The sequence below is a fragment of the Euprymna scolopes genome, chromosome 16 (genome assembly GCF_053919585.1).
Source record: "Euprymna scolopes isolate OS-2025 chromosome 16, ASM5391958v1, whole genome shotgun sequence".
NCBI classification, from domain to species: Eukaryota; Metazoa; Mollusca; class Cephalopoda; order Sepiida; family Sepiolidae; genus Euprymna; species Euprymna scolopes.
The window spans coordinates 24,436,035-24,455,600 of record NC_136497.1 but is presented as its reverse complement, the minus strand read 5'-3'; the positions used below and the strand labels follow the sequence as shown (position 1 = coordinate 24,455,600).

At 31.7% G+C, this 19,566-nt stretch overlaps 1 protein-coding gene across 13 annotated transcripts in view; it reads right to left on the bottom strand.

The window, feature by feature from the left end:
• Positions 1 to 103: 103 nt before the first annotated feature.
• LOC145295882 (SCY1-like protein 2) overlaps positions 104 to 19,566 on the bottom strand; it is a 681,757-nt gene continuing 662,294 nt past the window's right edge. For 11 of the 13 annotated variants that reach the window (XM_080141623.1, XM_080141625.1, XM_080141630.1 and 8 more), the window contains 2 exons: positions 17,855 to 17,959; positions 110 to 763 (listed from right to left, as the gene is read on the bottom strand). In XM_080141623.1, the coding sequence (XP_079997749.1) occupies positions 740 to 763; positions 17,855 to 17,959 (129 nt within the window). In that variant the 3' untranslated portion in view covers positions 110 to 739. Of the gene's footprint in view, positions 764 to 17,854; positions 17,960 to 19,566 lie in introns of all 13 variants that reach the window. The other 2 variants (XM_080141631.1, XR_013869903.1) reach the window with 2 other exon arrangements.

Genomic DNA, 19,566 nt, shown 5'->3' with positions numbered 1-19,566 from the left:
TTTATGAAGAAATGATTGCGTATTTAGCGATTAACATATGTATTACTGGCTATGTATTAGTTATTCTGTGTGTATATACATATGTATTCTTGCATAATTTTAGTTTTGTGTTTTTTGCTGCATCTATGGGTTTAATAAACAAGAGTGCGCGCGCATGTCTTGCTGGATGTTTGAATGATTAAACTGATATGACGCGTTTTGTGTATATTGTTTCTAAGTATGACGTGTCTATATTTAACGTGTCTAGTTGCAGGAAGATGTTGAGATCCCACAGTTTTCAAACAAATGTCTGCCTCGAACTGAGCGCACACCGCCTGATTATCAAGACTCAAACTGCGAGAGATTGCCCAATCTACGCATTGCCCTTTTCGCACCAAAAAGGAAACAATAGCGTCCACATTATAACGAGAAACGTCGGAGCGTTCCAACAACAGAGCAAAACATTGCACAATGTTCACTTTCAAGGAATAAAGAAAGAGAAGTACAGTTAAGAATAGAGGGGGGAAAAAGGGAGGAAATTTGAAAAGGGATTCACGTCTTTATCAGCATCTAAAATAGATAAGAACAATGTGGTGTCTTTTGTTATTTGTTTTTTTTTTCTGTAGAAAACATGATGTTTTCTAAGACGTGGTAGAAGTGAAAAAAAAAAGTATCTGCGTTCTTGTTGGCGATGTACACTGGAACAGAAAGAGGAACACGATTTACTGACAGGCTCTTCAACATGGTGAACGAACAGGTGTTACTTGCCGCTAAATAATTGCATCTGAAATAATAATAAAAAAAAATTAAATTATTTTTATATGTTTCTGAATTTTTTGTAATAATAATAATAATAATAATAATAATAATAATAATAATAATAATAATAAGGAAAACCCTCGAATGCGGAGAATAATACATATGAACCACATGCGTGAGCCAGACAAACTGCTGCAGAGGCAAAACTGGAAGAAGCGTAACAGGGAATGAAGAACACTGAAGCTGCATATCAACAAGTTCTACATCCCCATCACGCATCCCTTCCCATTCTCCCATCACCGCCCCCACCCAAAAAGTGTGATACCAAAAAGCCGAGAAGGGTCAAGGAGAATAGAAAGACCGAGGAGAGGGCACTGACCAGACCTCCGCTGGACAATCGCGAAGAGAACTGGGACATTGTGGGGGCTTAGTGCCACTCAAATTCAATTATAGACCAATAGCCGCTGTTGTGATAACGCAAATTTATTTGCAAATGCTATCGAAGGAGGTGGAGAGTGCTGAACATCTAGGGAGACTTGTTGTCACTCAGCTTCCAGGGAACACCACAGGTTTTTCAATCAGATCTTTGATGACTTGTGTGAAAGCTCCATGTGAGCCAATAATAATAATAATAATAATAATAATAATAATAATAATAATAATAATAATAATAATAATAATAATAATAACAACAACAACAACAACAACAACAACAATAACACTGCAGGCCAGTGACCTGCACGGAACATTTTCAGAGCAGGTTCTCAAATGAAAATAAAAACGGCAAAAATATAGTAATGAACACCGTCTCGGTGGGGCACATGCATATATTAAATACCTCTGTAAATGACACTTTTAAAACAAAAGTAAAAGGGGCAGATGTTTAGGCATTCCTAGCACCCTTCCTTTGCACGTCTCTGGGACAGGCTGTGTAGTGTAACTCTTGAAACAGTGTCACACGTTATTAGTTCGTGTTCTACACTTGCTCAAAAACAGTACAAACGTTTCAACATTACCCAGAAGCGGTAGTGGAAAATGAGGACGTTATGATTCTCTGGGATTTCATGGTTCAGTGTGATCGAGAATGTGACAGGAAACCGGATATTGTAGTTGTGAACAAAAAGACCATTGCATGCCAAATTATTGATGTGTCCAAACAACATCAACTTAGCAGGCAAAAAGAATGAGACACTCCGGAACTATCAGAAACTTAGGATGCAGATTGCTAGAGTGTGGAATAAGAAAACTTCCATCGTGCCAATCAACATAGGTGGACTTGGCTCAATTCATGATAACCTTTTTTTTTTATTTGGGAGTTACCACTTATCAGGCCTGTATTAAGGTCCGAAGGCCACTCAAGGATAAGGGTGTATGAATATTGACGCATTTAACACCTACTCCAGGTGCTCCTTGACTCTTTGATTATGCTCACTAGTTTTGGTGTAAAAGCCTTCTCTTGAAAAAAAAACCCTAAAAACGGCGTAAAACATTACAGTACTGTGAAGTTAACGAACATATTAATATTAATAATAATAATAATAATGATAATAATAATAATATATATATATATATATATATTGAAGGTTATTATTTTCCAGAGGTGAAGCAACCAATAAAACCCTAAGAAGTTTCATACACACGTAAGTAAACAAAGGGTTCCGTTGAAATTCCTCCCAGAGTTCCGAGTTCGATAGAAACATTTCCGAGTTCGACAATATACACCCGAAGAAGGTCGGAGGTTATATCGACCGAAACGTTGTGAAAATGACACTGAAAATAAATCCAAATAATACGTACTACCATGATATTGCTCATTTCTGCTACTATTGAATTTCTTACTCGTCGTAAATAAACATTTTATACATACATTTATACAGATTTCACATGTCATCTATTTGACGTATTTCACAAGTTTGTTTCGCTATATACAAAAGAGAAACTAAAATTAAAAAAACTCATGTGTTCCCACAAAAGTGATAAATAGTTTATAATGTTTATCAAGTTTTATATAAAAAAAAAACCCCAAAAAAACAAATATCGGGTCTGTTTTGGTATATTCTAAAATGTATTTAGGAAAATAGTTCCTTTGTATAATTTGAAACCAGAAAACGAAAGTTTGTTTATTGCTTCTCATTAGTTGTTGGCGATCAATATGAAATGATCTAACGCACAGTGTAATACGAAAAAGTTGTATTTTTCTACGGTGTAATGAGTTGAAGGATAAGAATTTACTATTGTTTGAAAGGGGTAAGTCACTCTTATCCCACACTAAAATTGCTATTCAAAAAGCACTGGATGATCAAACTGAATATAGAACTCGATGAATTTGTATGAAACTAAATTATTTCTGAAAAAATAAGATCTATCAATACTCGGACTAAATCAATACTAAATTGTGTACGGTGCATATATGTATACGTGACATTTTGTTATATATCTAAACTGGTCAACGGTATTTCATATATAAGAAATATGTATCTACATGCACATTCATCATATAATATATATATAAGCATGAATTATTCATAAGAATATGTCCTCTAGCCATCTTCAAAACGAATCACATTCAAACTGTTCTGTATTTATTACATTTGTAACGTTGATGTGTCATTTATCACTACATTTTATCCAAACTCTAACCAAAAACTGTATTTAATCAAGTATTCTGCATGACGCATCAAGTATCATGTATAACCCTAACGAGAATTTAATCAGTAAAATTCTCCTGCTACGGCTCAAGGCACTTTTAGTTTCATCCTTTCCCTGCAGAATTGTATTTTCCATGAATAAATCCGCCCCCTTTTTATCTGAAATCATAATAATCGGATCTAAAACATTATTCACGTCTGCGCTCTTTTATGTCGAGATATCTACTAGCTCTTTCACTGAAGTCGCTTAAAATGACGATCTTAGCGGCTCGAAAACATTTCGAACAAGTATCTACAGACAGTGAAAGACAAAACGCTAGTTTCTCGTCTCCAAAAGTGTATTTGGAGATTAAGCAATAATCACAAATCGGTTCTTTGTCAACGGAATTCTTATTGATATAAGATGTTTCTCTTTCTGATAAATAAATAAAGAATTGACAAAATAAAGATTTTACTATAAAGGTGTCACAGGCCTCCCTATCAGAAATTCTCCGTGCCGGTGCGAATCGTATCTAGTTTCAAATAATGCAAGTACGTCCGTATTGTAAAATTGGATTTCTTGTCCAAAATGCCGATCTCCTTTCAAGATTTATTCCAATAGACTTGAACTTAGAATCAATAGAAATCCTACTTCAGCATCCGATGCTCATATTCTTAAAGTAACCAGGATAATTATCCAACATTGGCTGCGATAATCCGTAGACAATACTATTTTTAGAAGCAGCCGTTTCTAATGTTAGGCCGCAATTATTATTAAACTTTATAAAATGTACTTTACTTTACCTGTTTTAAGAGAGAGCGAGAGAGAGAGAGAGAGAGAGAGAGAGAAAGAGAGAAAAAAAGAGTGTGAATGTGTGTTGCAAAAGAAAGCGTGTGTGTGTGTGTGAGAGAGAGGAAGAGAGAGAGAGTGTGTGTGTGTGTGAGGGAGAAAGAGAAAGAGAGAGAGTTTGTGTGTGTGAGTGAGAGAGATTGTGAGTGGGAGAGAGAGAGTGAGTGTGTGTATGTGTGTATATGTGTGTGTGTGTGTGTGAAAGAGAGAGAGTGATGGTTGGTTGTTTTGTTTTACGGCATATCAACCCTTTTCAGGTTATTTAATGCCGAATCTGGTGATTTTGAAGAACGATTTTTTAATATAGTATATTTGTTTTTTGAGTCGTATTCTATTTAACCCATAGTTGGGACCCTAACAGGTGCTACCACTCCGGGTCAGAGTGGACCTGGGAGCAATGGCAATTAAAGGGTGGCTCCACACTCCCTAAGGCCTGCAAGCTGGGGCTCTCACCATCGGATATAGTTTAAGGTCATATCCAGGACCAGAGAGAGAGAGAGAGAGAGAGAGAGAGAGAGAGTGAGAGAGAGAAAGAGAAAGAGAGAGAAAGAGAGAGAGAGAGAGCTAAAAAAGATGAATTATTTTTTAAAAGTGAGGTTCGTATTGATGATTTTATTAATACGATTAAATTTGATTATGCACAGGGTGTGTGGAAAGTAAATCTTTATTATTAAGTGATCGTAATTAAGTACTGAAATATACAAAGAAAGGAAAAGGATATCGGCTAAGGCTAAGAATTCAATATGGCCGCTAACACTCACCATCAGTTTCTCACGCTGCCTATGAAGTGCGTCAATTGATTTCACGAGGAACCCAGTTTTTGTTTATTTTTCTTATGACTCAAAACGTTTATGTTATCAATAGATTAACTCTCTCTCTCTCTTTCTCTCTCTGTCTCTCTCACACACATAGACACACACTCTCTCTATCTCACATACACACACTCACTCTCTCTCTCACACTCACACTCTCTCTCACACGCATCCCCATTTGGCATCAATTGAAATGAATGGCTCTTGTCTTGGGGATGCCTCATGTTTTGACAAGCTTCTGGGATTGGCCTTTACTCATGATCTGAAATGGAACACGTAGGTCAAATCTGTTGCCAAGGCCGCTGGAAAAATTGTCGGATTCGTCTATCGATCCATTAGATATCTCACTGCTAATGCAATTCTCTATCTATATAAAAGCCAAGTACGCCCAAGAATGGAGTACTGCTGCCATATCTGGGTAGGAGCTGCTAAAAACAGCCTATCCTGCCTTGACAGAGTACAAAGTAGACTTCGTAGCTTGGGGGATGCTTTTTTCCTTTTCCCTGCAACCTCTCTCTCACAGAAGAGACGTTGCAAGCCTGTCGTTGTTTTATCGTTATTTCCATGGGAAGTGCTCTTCTGAGCTTTAATCTCTGGTCCACCCCTCGCCAATCTTTCACGAAAAACACCCATCTAGTTGAAACCACTGTCAGTAATTTTCCCCACTCTTTATCAGTGCCTAAATCAAAACGTAGATTCCATGAACAAAGCTTCTTTCTTAGAAGTGCACGCCTGTGGAGCTCTCTTCCGTTTGGCTGTTTCCCACCTGACTACAACTTGGATGTCTTCAAGTCCAACATAAACAAGTTCTTGATGAACCGTCTCCTTAAGTAAGATACTTTATCAGATCTCCATTACTAACGATTACTACGATATTATCCCATTGATTATCAGAAAAATGATAACTTTTTAACTTAAAAAATAAAAAAAAGAATTGGCCATGATCACATTAAACCAAAAAATCCGAAGAATAGTTGAATTGTGTGTTATGATATAAAAGCTATATTTCATTTAACTATTAACGCCTTAATTTACGTATTACTATAACGTTTCCATATTGTTTTAATGAACACTAAAATATCTCATATAATATTTTGTATTTATTATTTAAAAAGCTAATATCTATTTTTTAAAAATTATGTTAAAACTGGTTTAATCTACAATGTGTGTATTTGGGGTTTTAATACGAAACTTACTTCTATTTCATAGATCGTGTTTGTATTATTCTTCTTAAAAAATGGGAACATCGTTACAAAGATAACCACCTAAAATAAAAATGAAGTATAATGTTATAAGTAAAGAGTTATATAAAAACACGCATGGGTACGATGAAAATATTATACCGAAATGTCGAAGAAATCGGTTCAGTGGTTATTTAAATTATCGGTTACGAACAAACATACTTATATATATATATATATATATATATATATATATATATATATATATATATATATATATATATACTAGCAAAAGAGCAATAGTACCCGTCGTTGACTGGGTTCAAAAACAGTCTACAGAAAATGGACTCTGATTTATAAAAGTATGATAGGTTACGAAAAGGAAGAGTTCTAAAGAGATAGCTTTGTGATATATTTCCATTCTATGGAGGTCAGGCGCGAACGAATACCCCATAATTTTATTATACCATATTTCTTCAAACTGAAACATAATTATCAAAGTATACTTATGCAGATAGATATGAAAAGTCTTTATTAAAGTGTGTGCATATTTCCATTCCATGGAGGCCAGGCGCGAACGCAGACCCCAAAATTTTATTATACCATTCCCATTTAAGTTTAAACATACTTATCGAAGTATTATTATGTAATCTATATCAAAAACACTTGTAAAGGTTTTTTTTTTAATTTTTTATTTCCATACGTTGTGGACCAAAATAGGAACATCCAAAAGTAAAGGGACAAAACTGAGAAAAACAATCTAAACTATATTTAATTTTTTTGATTTCCTCTAAAGAATAAGTCTTACTTAGTCATTTATAAACATTCCATTAGCCGGCACCTTGGCGAAACGCCAAAAACTTGATTACTCTATGGGACAAGCTATTGTGAAGCTACACAAGGAAAAGCACATTATTAGAGCGATTTCAGAGAAAGTGAAACGTTCCAAGAGTGTTGTAGGCAGGCTTGTTAAATCCTACAATGACACTAGCAAAATAGTTAGTGCTTGTAAAACTGTCAGATCCCGCAAAACTTCGGCAAGAGAAGATCGAATAATGCAGCGTATGTCATTAAAGGACCGTTTTAAGTCTTGTAGAGAAATTAAAAGGGTTATGAATAGTACCTCATGTGTTTATGTGTCAAGACATACTGTTTCTAGACGACTGCAAGAAATAGGGATATTTAATCGAACCCCATGGAATAAACAACTTGTTAGTTCGAATAATAATAATAATAATAATAAGAAGAAGAAGAAGAAGAAGAAGAAGAAGACGAAGAAGAAGAAGGAGAAGAAGAAATTAGAGTTTGCAAACAGGTATGTAATTTGGACATATGAAAATTGGGCAAAAGTATTTTTCAGTGATTAAAGCAAGTTTAATTTATTCGGAAATGATGGAGAAATCATTTTAAAGAGACGTATTGGTGACAGATTAAGTGCCAAGTGTACTAAGAAAACTGTCAAGTTTGGGGGCGGAAGTGACATGGTATTTGGAATGTTTTCTAGCCAAGGTACAACGCCTCTTGTCCGGTTACAAACTCGTGTAAACGCGCAGATCTATAAAAACATTGTTCAAGATCATGTTGTGCCAATCATACAGAATTCAGGTTTCGATAAGGCTACCTTTATGCAAAATAATGCCCTATGTCACAAGACAAAGGTGGTAATGAGTTACTTTAGCGAGCAAAATTTCGAAATTATTGATTGACCACTGCAAAGTCCTGACTTTAATCCAATAGAAAATCTTTGGAAGACCTTGGGAGTGAAAGTTATGGAAAGAAATCCCACTAATATGGAGGATTTGTGGGTGAAGCTTCAAGAAGAATGGTCTAAAATAAGTATAGAGGATTGTCAAGAACTGATTCGTTCTTGTAGTCGAAGATGTGCGACTGTCATTGAGAGCAAGGGCTCATTTACTAAATATTGATTATACATGTATTTTTATTGTTTTTTGGCTGTTTACATTGTTTTTGTCAATGTTGTCCCTTACTTTTGGACGTTCATATTTTGAAAATAAATAAATAATTGTTATAATTCAAATGCAAATTATTCAAATTTTAATATGTTATTATAGATGATAATGATTACCAGTTGTAAAAATTTCAACTTTTCACAGTTGTTATTTCTAACAAATAGTAGGTTTAAAAATTTTGTCCCTTAGTTTTGGACGCTACTGTATATATATACATATATATATATATATATATATATATATATATATATATATATATATATATATATAAATGTCTGTGTGTGTTTGAGAGTGTATGCATGTAAGCAATAGACGTGTCTATATATTCGTACAGATGTGTAAGTAAAGATATGCGCGTTACGTGTGTACACACACATATATGTATACATGTATATATCTACGGATTTGTATATGTCTATCTATATATCTATAAAAGTGAACGTGTCTGTGTGTCTGTCTGTGTGTGTGTCTGTGTACATTTCCCTACGCACTAACTCTGTCAATTTTTAGTCTACAGGCTCGAAATTTGATATACAGGGTATGGAGATTTGGGAAAAATTTTGGTAATCCGTTTTCGGCCAGAAATTTGACTGCTAAGGGGTCAAAGTTCAACGATTTGACCTTTGAGTACTCTACCAAACTTCTCCGCCAATTTTGGGTCTAAACACTTGAAATTTTAGATATAGGTTCCTTGGACATGGATTTAACTTAATAACTTTATTTGAGCCCCAAACACTAAATGTAAGGGGTTATAATAGAGGTCAAAATTAAAAAAAAATGACCACTTTTTTTTGCACAACATACACCTCTAAACACCGGGGCAAAGCCGGACTGAAATACTACTATATATATATATATATATATATATATATATATATATATATATATATATAAAAGTGAACGTGTGTCTGTGTGTGTCTGTGTGTGTACCTTTTCCAGCGCAATAACTCTGATTGCACCTTTGAGAACTCTACCAAACACCTCCGACAATTTTGGGTGTAAACACTTGAAATTTTATAGGTTCCTTGGACATTGATCTAACTTAATAACTTGATTTGAGACCAAAACAATAAATGTTAAGGGGTCATAATAGGGGTCAAAGTTAAAAAAAAAATTAACCTCTGTGATCTCTACCAAATTACTCAGACAATTTCTGGTCTAAACATTTGAAATTTTACATAAAGTGTATTCAGAGATAGGGCAAGCTTTTTTAATCGGTTTGGTTAAAAAATTTGAGCTACACATATATAAATGTATGTATGTATGTTTGCATGTCTGCCTAAAACTTTCAACAGAGGCGACGGATTTTCACAAGATCAGTATCGTTTTGACGCTCGACCCTTCAGACGACAAATACCGAAAAATTGGCTAAAAACATTAATGTCTTCACCTTCAACTGGTAACTTTTCTACAGAGACGGGGTCGCTTTTTTCACCGATATTTTCAAAAGTCATCCCCCCTTTTCGATTGTCGAGCCTTAATTTAAACCTCTTCCGTCACTTCCGGTTTGGAGGTGGTCGCAACAGCAAAGACATCACGTTTTTTCCCGTTCTTTTCCTGCTTCGTGTTAAGGGTTCGAGCCTGCCTTTCTACTACCACTTTTTTTTTTGCCCAACACGCAACTCCAAACACCCGGGCTACGCCGGGCACCTATGCCAGTAATATATAAAAGCGTGAAAAAGGATAAGAGACATAGTTAAATAATTGCTGGTTGTTTTTTTTAAATTTACATATATTATATATACATACATAATATATATTTTTTAGATATCTATTTGAACACTTTTAGATATATCTATTTGAGGAATCTTATAAAAGTGAGTGTATTTTTGGGTCGGTTTATATTGATGCATGTGGTAGGTATAGAGTGGTGTAAATATTTAGTTTATTTTATGCGTACGAACAAATTCCACAGCGGGCTCTTTCATATGTAATATATTGATGTTGGTATTCTGTGGAAGTTCAGCATCAATGGAGACGCCCTGATATTATTGTAGATCTCTTGTAAAAACTGAAAAAGTATTTATCTAAGCTAGCAGGGACGCCCGGCGTAACCCGGTCGTAAAGTACGCTTAAATAAGATTTTTTTAATCCATACAGTTTTCATATATATTATTATAGAATACATTTTCTATCTATTCTTATATATTATAAAGTTATGATTTCAGAAATAAAAACTATATCTATATGGCTTAGGTACATCAGCTTTAATCGAAACCGAAACAAAAATTGTGAAGAACTATTGGTAAAATTATTTATAAAAAAAAAATAGATGACTTGAGTACCATCAGTTATAATCGAAACCGAAACCAAAACGTATCAAGAATTCTTGGTAAAATTATTTATTAGAAGAAATCGAAGTCATAACAATTAAATGACAGTCAGTTGGAAGAAAAAGATATAAGGGTGACACACAAAATAACACACACCAACATATCAATATATAGATAATTATTGTTGCATGAAACATATTCAATAGTGATTTATAAATTGGGAATCTAGTATTTTGCTACTATTTATTTATTGTTTTTTTTTTGTCTTTTATTATGAAGAGTTACACTCATAGAAAAAACAGGATATATAACTCTGTACTTATCTGTTTAAGTGTTAACGAAAAGATTCGCCAAGAAATAATCTTTTTAGAAATGATAACAAAATGTATTACTGGAATCTATGCATATGCATTAGCAGGCCGCTAGGCGTTGTCTAGTTATAATACCATGCTTAGATATGATATTTTATTTTATGCAGATTTATTATTATAAAGCCAATTCTCTATTGATTATATTGTACCCCATATATAGTAAGGAATTCAAAAGTTAGCAAAACCCTAAAAGTATGATTAGATAGAATCGAAACAAAACATATAATGCTCCAGTGTAATTCTGAGTTAAGTCTATATGCATATAAAACTTACAAAATAACGGTGTTAAATGTATAAATGTGTATTTGCACATGTGTAAAAGTAACACGTTTAGTCGACTTATATCTGTCAAGTTCTATTTTTAATTTTGACCTCTTAGCAGCTATTTTTACCGGCTAAAACCAAATGGAATGTGTTCCACATGACCAAATTTCCTATATATCAAGTTTCAAGTCTGTAGACTAGCAATTTACAGAGGAGTCTGGTAGAGACTGTTCCGCACACAGACAGACAGACAAGGTCACTTATATAAATATATTATGAATTATATAGCTGGAAGTATAATTTAATATAAACATCAAAATATATTTTACTAATATACATTATTTTATTATATATATATATATTGCCATTCACATCACAGCTCATCAGTGCGGCTATGCCAGCACCTTTTCTCTAGCCAGGGATTGAACCTACAACTATCGCGTTGATAGTCAGCAGTTCTAACTTCCGCCTCATGGTGCTTGGTGCTTACAAATAACCTCATCAAATGTCCATTTAAATAGACACTTGCTCATCGCTTTTATAGTGCCCGATATGCTTGTTTATTTACAAACAAATAAACACTCGTCTAGCTGAAAACACTATCAATAATTTTCCCAACTCTTTATCTGTGCCTAATCTTAAACGTATATTCCATGAGCAAAGTTTCTTTCTTAGAACTGCACGCCTATGGAACTGTCTTCAAGTCCAACGAAAACAAGTTCTTGATGAGCCGTTCCACTTCAGTTAACAAATTTACCAAATTTCCATTACTAACGATTACTATATTGTCCAATTGACTACTGTACACTCTTTAACCCTTATCCACGAGTGGCCTATGGGCCTATGGGCCTTGATAAGAGGTGATGCCTATGTAAAAAAACAAAAATAAAAAAACAAACAAACAGCGAGCTTTGCATTAATGCCAATTAAGCAGCGGGTGAGACACAATTACGATAGTGCTCTACCCAAGAATGGGGGGGGGGACTTAAAATGTGGTCATCCACATACAATACTGTTTCGCTGTATCACATTCATCAGTGCGGCTAGATCACCACCTTTCCCTAGCCAGGATTGAACCTACAACCATCGCGTTGGTAGTCGGTAATTCTAACTATGGGATTTGTGCTCGCAAATAACCTTATCAAATGTCAATTTAAATAGCAAAAATACTAAAGTTATTTATCGATTACTAGTTCTGCTGTTTACTTTAGAAATTATTCTATCACTTTATTTCATCGTTTTATCGTTGCTATTAAATCTACTTTAACAATCCAACTTTATATCAATGCCTAATGCATTGTAACATCGAAGGAACGAGAAAAAAAAGCATTAACACTTAACAGAAAATTAGATATTAAAGTTAGGATCAAGGGAGGGAATTCATGATGAGAGTATCTTAAGAGGCAAGTGCTTTACTGCACACAACTAAACGTATTTGTTTTGCTTTCAAGTTTGGTCAGTTCTGAACCGAACGAAAGAAATCACGATTGAGTTGTTCAGCAATTCAACGCACAATTAAATCTGTATTGATTGAACCCGTAACTCTATTAACAACGTGTATTATTCACTTAGGAGCCATTATGCGAATTAAAGCTAAACAATGATTACAAATTGGAATAAATTAACGTCTCGTTACAAAATAAGTTAATGTAATACGAGGCAAAAAGAGAGGAAGATAAAATACTGATAAATGCGTGGAACCGATTAATAATAATTGTAAAGATTATGGTGAGATGATAAGAATTGACAAAAACTTGAAAAACAATACCAGCATAGCCTTGATAAAACACGGATATTTACTTACGAAAAAAAAAAACAAAAAAACAAAAAGAAAACAACAGCAAACAAATAAAAAACAAAACAAAAAACAAAATAAAATAAAAAAAAAGGAAAACAAAACGAAAACAAAACAAAATAAAAAAACAAAAAAAGGAAAACAAAACGAAAACAAAACAAAATAAAAAGAAACAATAAACAAAAACAAAACAAAACAAAACAAAATAAAAAACAAAAAAAAAAACAAAACAAAAACAAAACAAAAAACAAAAAACAAAAACAAAATAAAAAAAAACAAAAAACAAACAAAAAACAAAACAAAAAACAAAACAAAAAACAAAACAAAACAAAAACAATACAAAAACAAAACAAAAAGCAAATAAAAAACAAAGGGACACTTTCATTTTCTTATGCATTTTAACATGGTTTCAAAACAATACCGCGTGCGTCAACACCAGCGCTTACTTGATAAAGCAACACGAGGACACAGACATTTTACTTACTTCAATTTTTAAATAAAAAAAAAAAATTGAATGACTTTTTAAAAATAAAATGTTTGCATCTTTACGTGGTTTCAAAACAGTTTGTCTGCTTATACAAAATGTTTAATTTTAATAATAATGCTTCTAAAGCTTTTGTCAATTCTTATAAGATTAGAACGAACACACACTTCAAAGTTTAACACAAGCACAACCTTGATAAAACAACACGAGAACAATGGCATTTTACTAACGAAAATAAAAACAAAACAAAATCAACAAAAACAATAAAAATAAAGAAACAATTACATTCTCTGATGATGGATATTATACTATCCGAAATTAATAAGAAAAAGTAACTAAAGAAAGAAAGAAAGAAAGAAAGAAAGAATGGTTCTTTTAATGAAATATTATCATCTTAACCTGGTTTCAAAACTATCTGTTTTTTTATTCCAAATTTTTAATTAAGATTAGAATTAAAAAGACAAGATATTTCAAGACGAAAGAAAAATTCGTAGTATTTTTGATTATTTGGAACTACTGTTCTCATCTTCAGTGTTACTATGACAACGTTTCGTCCGATGCAACTTTCTATATTCTTCAGGTGTATCTCGCCGAACTTGAGAATCTTTCTGCCGAACTCGAGAATCTGAATAGAATTTCGGACGGAACCTTTTATTTAATCCACGGGAATAGTGTGCCCCTGTTTCGTCAACCGCAATCGGCGAAAAAACTTAATTCGCAATTGTTATTCTTCGTATTGCTAGCACTGAAAATTAAACTCTCAACTCCCGTCCATAAACGTTACTTATACGTAACATGCTATACGTTACATTATGGCCCTTACAGATGATACTAAGTATATAATTGCGAATGAATTTAGACTTCTACTCAGTAATGGCTTACGAAACGAGAGCGTACTAACGTCCGTTCGAAATTCCGTTCAGATTCCCGAGTTCGACAAGATACACCTGAGTAAGGTCGAAATGTTGTGAGAATAATACCCACGATTAGAAAAATAGACTGAATAATCCAAATAATACAAATAAACAAAATCAGTGGAAATTCCACAATAGTGGAAAAATTTTAAAACACATTATCAATAAAATGAATGAAAAATTTGAAAACACATTATCAATAAAATGAATGAAAAATTTTAAAACATATTATCAATAAAATGAATGAAAATTTTTTAAACACATATATAAAATGAATGAAAAATAAATTAACACAAAAAAACGACGAATTTAAAACAATATCTTAGCAATTTCATTCTTTTTAAACTTTTTAAAGCTAAAAAGAATTGATGTAAACAATTAAAAAAAAAATTTCCATGAAAATTCAACACACAACATATTTTTTTTCTGAATATTTTTTTTATATAAATTACAAAAGAACAGATGTCAATTCACTTGCACGTTTTTTTTTTAATTTCAAAAAGAAACTATAATAAAAAACAACGTCGCTGTTTTTTTAATGATAAAATAACATAGCCAATTTGAAACCGTAAACAGACAGCCATGATTTTCTTTTTAAATTTTGGAGAGAAAATGGTTTTAATGATTTCGGCTGATAAAGAGCAGCTACAATAAAGGGAGGTAATTCTTTTCTAATTAATTAATATTTGCGATGATGATGTTTTTTGTGACACCGGAAGTACGGACTAATGAATTAATATTTAGATGATCAATTATCATCTAAAAAATTCAGAAATAACGTTTTTTTCGTCCATAAAATTGAAATTTTTGATTGAAGAGTATTAAAATACAAAGTTCAAAGCAAGTAGTTTTATTTAGAAATGGTGTGCAACGCATCCATTCATATTTTTGAATTATTTTCTTTTCAGAATATATGCAAATGGCAGCTCTTCTACTGCAACCACAAGACAATAGAAACACAAAATGAAGCTGGTAAAGGATCATTGCCATTCTTATGTTATGGAATTATTGCTGAGTGTCATGTGCAAACACTTTGAGAATCTATCGTACAATTTAGCACATCCCGTTTAATTTTGTTTGATTCATGAAAACCATTTGGATATTACCTTATCTCTACTATTATATAAAAGTGTGTGTGTTTTGGGGGATTTCTGCTCATAACTTCCAAAGCGGCGTAGCCTATCTTTTGCAAATTTTACAGAAAGCTAATTTATATTTCTGGCAGTGTTCTTACAGATTTTTTTGCACAGAAATTCATCCGATATATATCGAAAATAAAAAACCTAGGTCTTAAAAATAGTCTTTCTTTTCTTATAGATAAAAATTAATTTTTACAGGGAAATGTTTTACGCTACACCGCGTAACATTGGCTGATGTAACGTAAACTATTCCCCTGTAAGAACTCATCTTTCTTTTATCTATAAATGAAGAAAGACTTTTTAGATCGTTAAGCCCAAATTTCAGCTGAGCTGATATTGTAAACAAACACAAAAAGAATTTGATGAACAATATTATCATTATAATTTGTTTTTTGCGAATTAGTCCATCGGGCAAATTATTCCTCGTAATATATAATATTGAATAGAGAATTGATTCTATAATAATATATACCTAATCAGCATAAATTAAATATCATGTTTTAGTGTATTGTACGACCGGGTAACGCAGGAGGTCCAGCTAGTTATTCGTATAATTCTCAAATACTGTTAATGGACGAAAAGCTATAAGACAACAATGAGTTTGTTAACTATAGTATGCATTAATAGAAAGAATAGAAGTGACGCGTTGTCAGTGAGTGCCTCTGAATTGTTAACAAACGGTAAAAGAAATCATGCAATGGAACTGGTTGAGCTAATTATTACGACAGTGTTGCGGAGTCTATATGAATCCATTATCTGTTTAACTATACCAATAATGCTTTCATTTAGATGTTTGTTATATCTTAAATAGCATAAGACATACATATAATAAAACCTGCATATATGGTCTGGCCGATACCTGCTAACTGACCCTGTTATCTCAACTGTTGTACATTTACTAACACGAACACTTTCATCCATTATTTCAATATATCTTGGCTTTAAAGAATAAAAAATAAACAAGGAAGTAGATTTAACAATAGTATGCATTTATAAAAGGCACAGAAGTAATGGCTTATCAGAGACTGCTTTAGACAAATCAACACGGTATCCTGTTCAGAAGACACCTCCTTTGAGGTTTTCAGATCTAAACCAATTTTTAAGACCTGCATCAGATATCCATATCATTTTCATAATATTTCTCTCCATGGAACGCATGTCCCCAACCCTAATCTAACAGTATTCATTCGTCTGAATAAATATACAAGATAAAGGTTAACAATCTAGTAATATTTCATGTGGGTGTATAAAAATTAACTTAAAATCGGAAATGCCCAGTCAAGTAGAAGTGGGAAATTCTATAGAAAATTAAAAATTTTAAGTTTTTTTTTAAAAATAGAAATCACTCCAGACAAGGCGTAAAACCACTAGATTAAAGGAGTTAAAATAAATAGATCTTCCTAACACAATGTGACCAAACTAACAAAGTTTCCAGTTCTGAAGACTTCTCCTAATACTGTGAAGATTTACGACCATTATCAATATTCATAGTATCGGTTAGAATTCATATAGTCTACCACAATAGGGTAGATCACCATAACAAATGCATTAAAACAAACTGAACGTTAACCATTCAAAACTTTCGCCCTTTGTTTTGGTATGACCTATATATTAGCTTACTACAAACTTATTACCCAATAAAACAAATACTCTATATAATAGATAGTTTAGATCTATTATATAAATTTTAAAATAAAATAGGGACTTTGTAGTTTGCTTGAAGCATTGTGGTTTTATAGAAGAATATATATGTTAGATGTCTTTACAATGCGTTAATTCAACATTACATATATATGTAAATTGTTATTATTTTTCTTAGATCAATGAATTATCAATATTTCGAGACAGATCTCTTCATAAAGGAAATAAATAGTCACCATTAGAGTTTGCTTTTGCTTTGAGTCACTGTTACTCGATGCATAATTTTAAATAAACATTTTTTCATGTATGCAATTGTTGGTTTAATATATTACTGTCAAAATATAGTCATAAGTTTAAAACCGAAAAAAATATGTCATATTTGTATATATATATATATATATATATATATATATATATATATATATATATATATCAGTTAAGTATTACAAGATTAAATAAAGAATCTTTTGTTGAGTTCTAATCTGTTATTTGTGATTTAAGTCTAGCTATATGTATAGCCTCTTTAATTCTAAAGTTACCAGCATTTCTTTTAGTAGATTCGATACGCCTTTTCATCAATCATATCAGAACCATTTAGGTGATTATAAGTTGACAATCATTTTTTTCTAGACTATAAATTTATTTTAATTTTTACATTATTATTATTTGGATAATAAGTTATCTTGTTTTGTAACCACGAACCAATCATAATTTTTTAATTAAATTTCATTAAATATTATATGCTTGCACTATATTTGAACAATGAATATTTATAAATGTGAAAATTAAACTTACAACACTTTCTCCAATACTTTGGAAACTGGATCTTCTTTGTGAGTTGAAATCCACGGCCGATAGACCGCTAAATATACTGCCTCGACTGCCTCGGCGATCCAACTCCTGTTTGCACGCAAACGATTAAAACACATCGTAAAAATCATATATTGACACATCGTATATATATATATATATATATATATATATATATATATATATATATATATATATATATATATATATATATATAATGCAGTAAGGAATATTCAATATATAAATAAATATAGTAAAAGGGAATAATACAGTGAAAAAGTAGACAAATGAAAATATAAAAGACAAAATCACATACAAAGCCAAATCAGTGGACTAATATTTGTTTTTCTGCTATTGAGACAGAAATTTCTGCCCATAAAAAGAAACGAAATATTCGTTGTTAATGATGTGATTATGTGTTTTATATATTTTATAGTTTTTCTTGTTTTTTTTTTCAACGTACAAATTCATATATATATATATATACATACATACATACATACATATATATATATATATATATATATATATATATATATATATATATATATATATATATATATATATACTTACGTACATGTGTGCGTACGAAATACATAACAATAAACGTAAATTTCAATCAAATCACCGATTATGTTAAATTTCATAATTACAAAATATAAGAAATGAAAAAATATAGCACTGGAAATAAATACACAATGAGTTCCTAACAAGACACTTTAATATCAACTTCAAACAGAACTTATTAATAATAAATAATTTAGCGGCGCCATTTTGATTTCTTAAAAAATTCGGCCTAAAAATGCAAAACTATAATTTAGCGGCGCCATTTTGATTCGTTAAAAACATTTGGCCTAAAAATACAAAACATAATCTAAGGTGTTGGTGTCTTTACACTAATTACAAATAATATCACTTAAAATTATACACAACAAAATTCTTGGGAACGTTATCATTAAAAAATATTTCCAAATTTCAAGATAAACGATAAAACGATGCCGTGTCTCACTTTAATTTAACACATAAAAAATTCTACAGCAAAATTCTATTCAATTGCTTTCTTTAAAGTTAATCAGAATGAGTTAATTCTTTATCCTATATCGAACATACAAAACTGTTATCAAAATAAAACTGTAATCTGTATATAACGCTATTAAATGCTGAGCATTTACATGCGTATTATATATATGTATATATATACACACATATATATAAGTATGTATATATACATAAATAAGAAAGACAAAGATAAAAACTAACTTTATATAATAACCTAGCAAAATACAAACAGCTCTACACGAATAAGTGGAGCAAATATAAGAAATAAAGGATGACAATTCAAAATGAAATAAAACTTTATTAAATAATCAAATCAATAAAAAATGCCCCGTTAGGCCAACAAAAGAAGAGAAAATTGCCACAAAAAATCTGACAGATAAAACAAAATTGAAATATTATATATATATATATATATATATATATATATATATATATATATATATATATATATATATATATATATAACTACTTAATTTACTCACATAAAATTAATATACGAAAATATAGATTTATGCGTAAACTTTAAGTATTTACTTCAAAATTGCTCAATACGTAGGTAGAGCTAGTTAGTAATTTATAATATATATGGCGATTAAGCCTGATGAGTTCTAGAGTGGATGAAACGCGAAATATTCAGT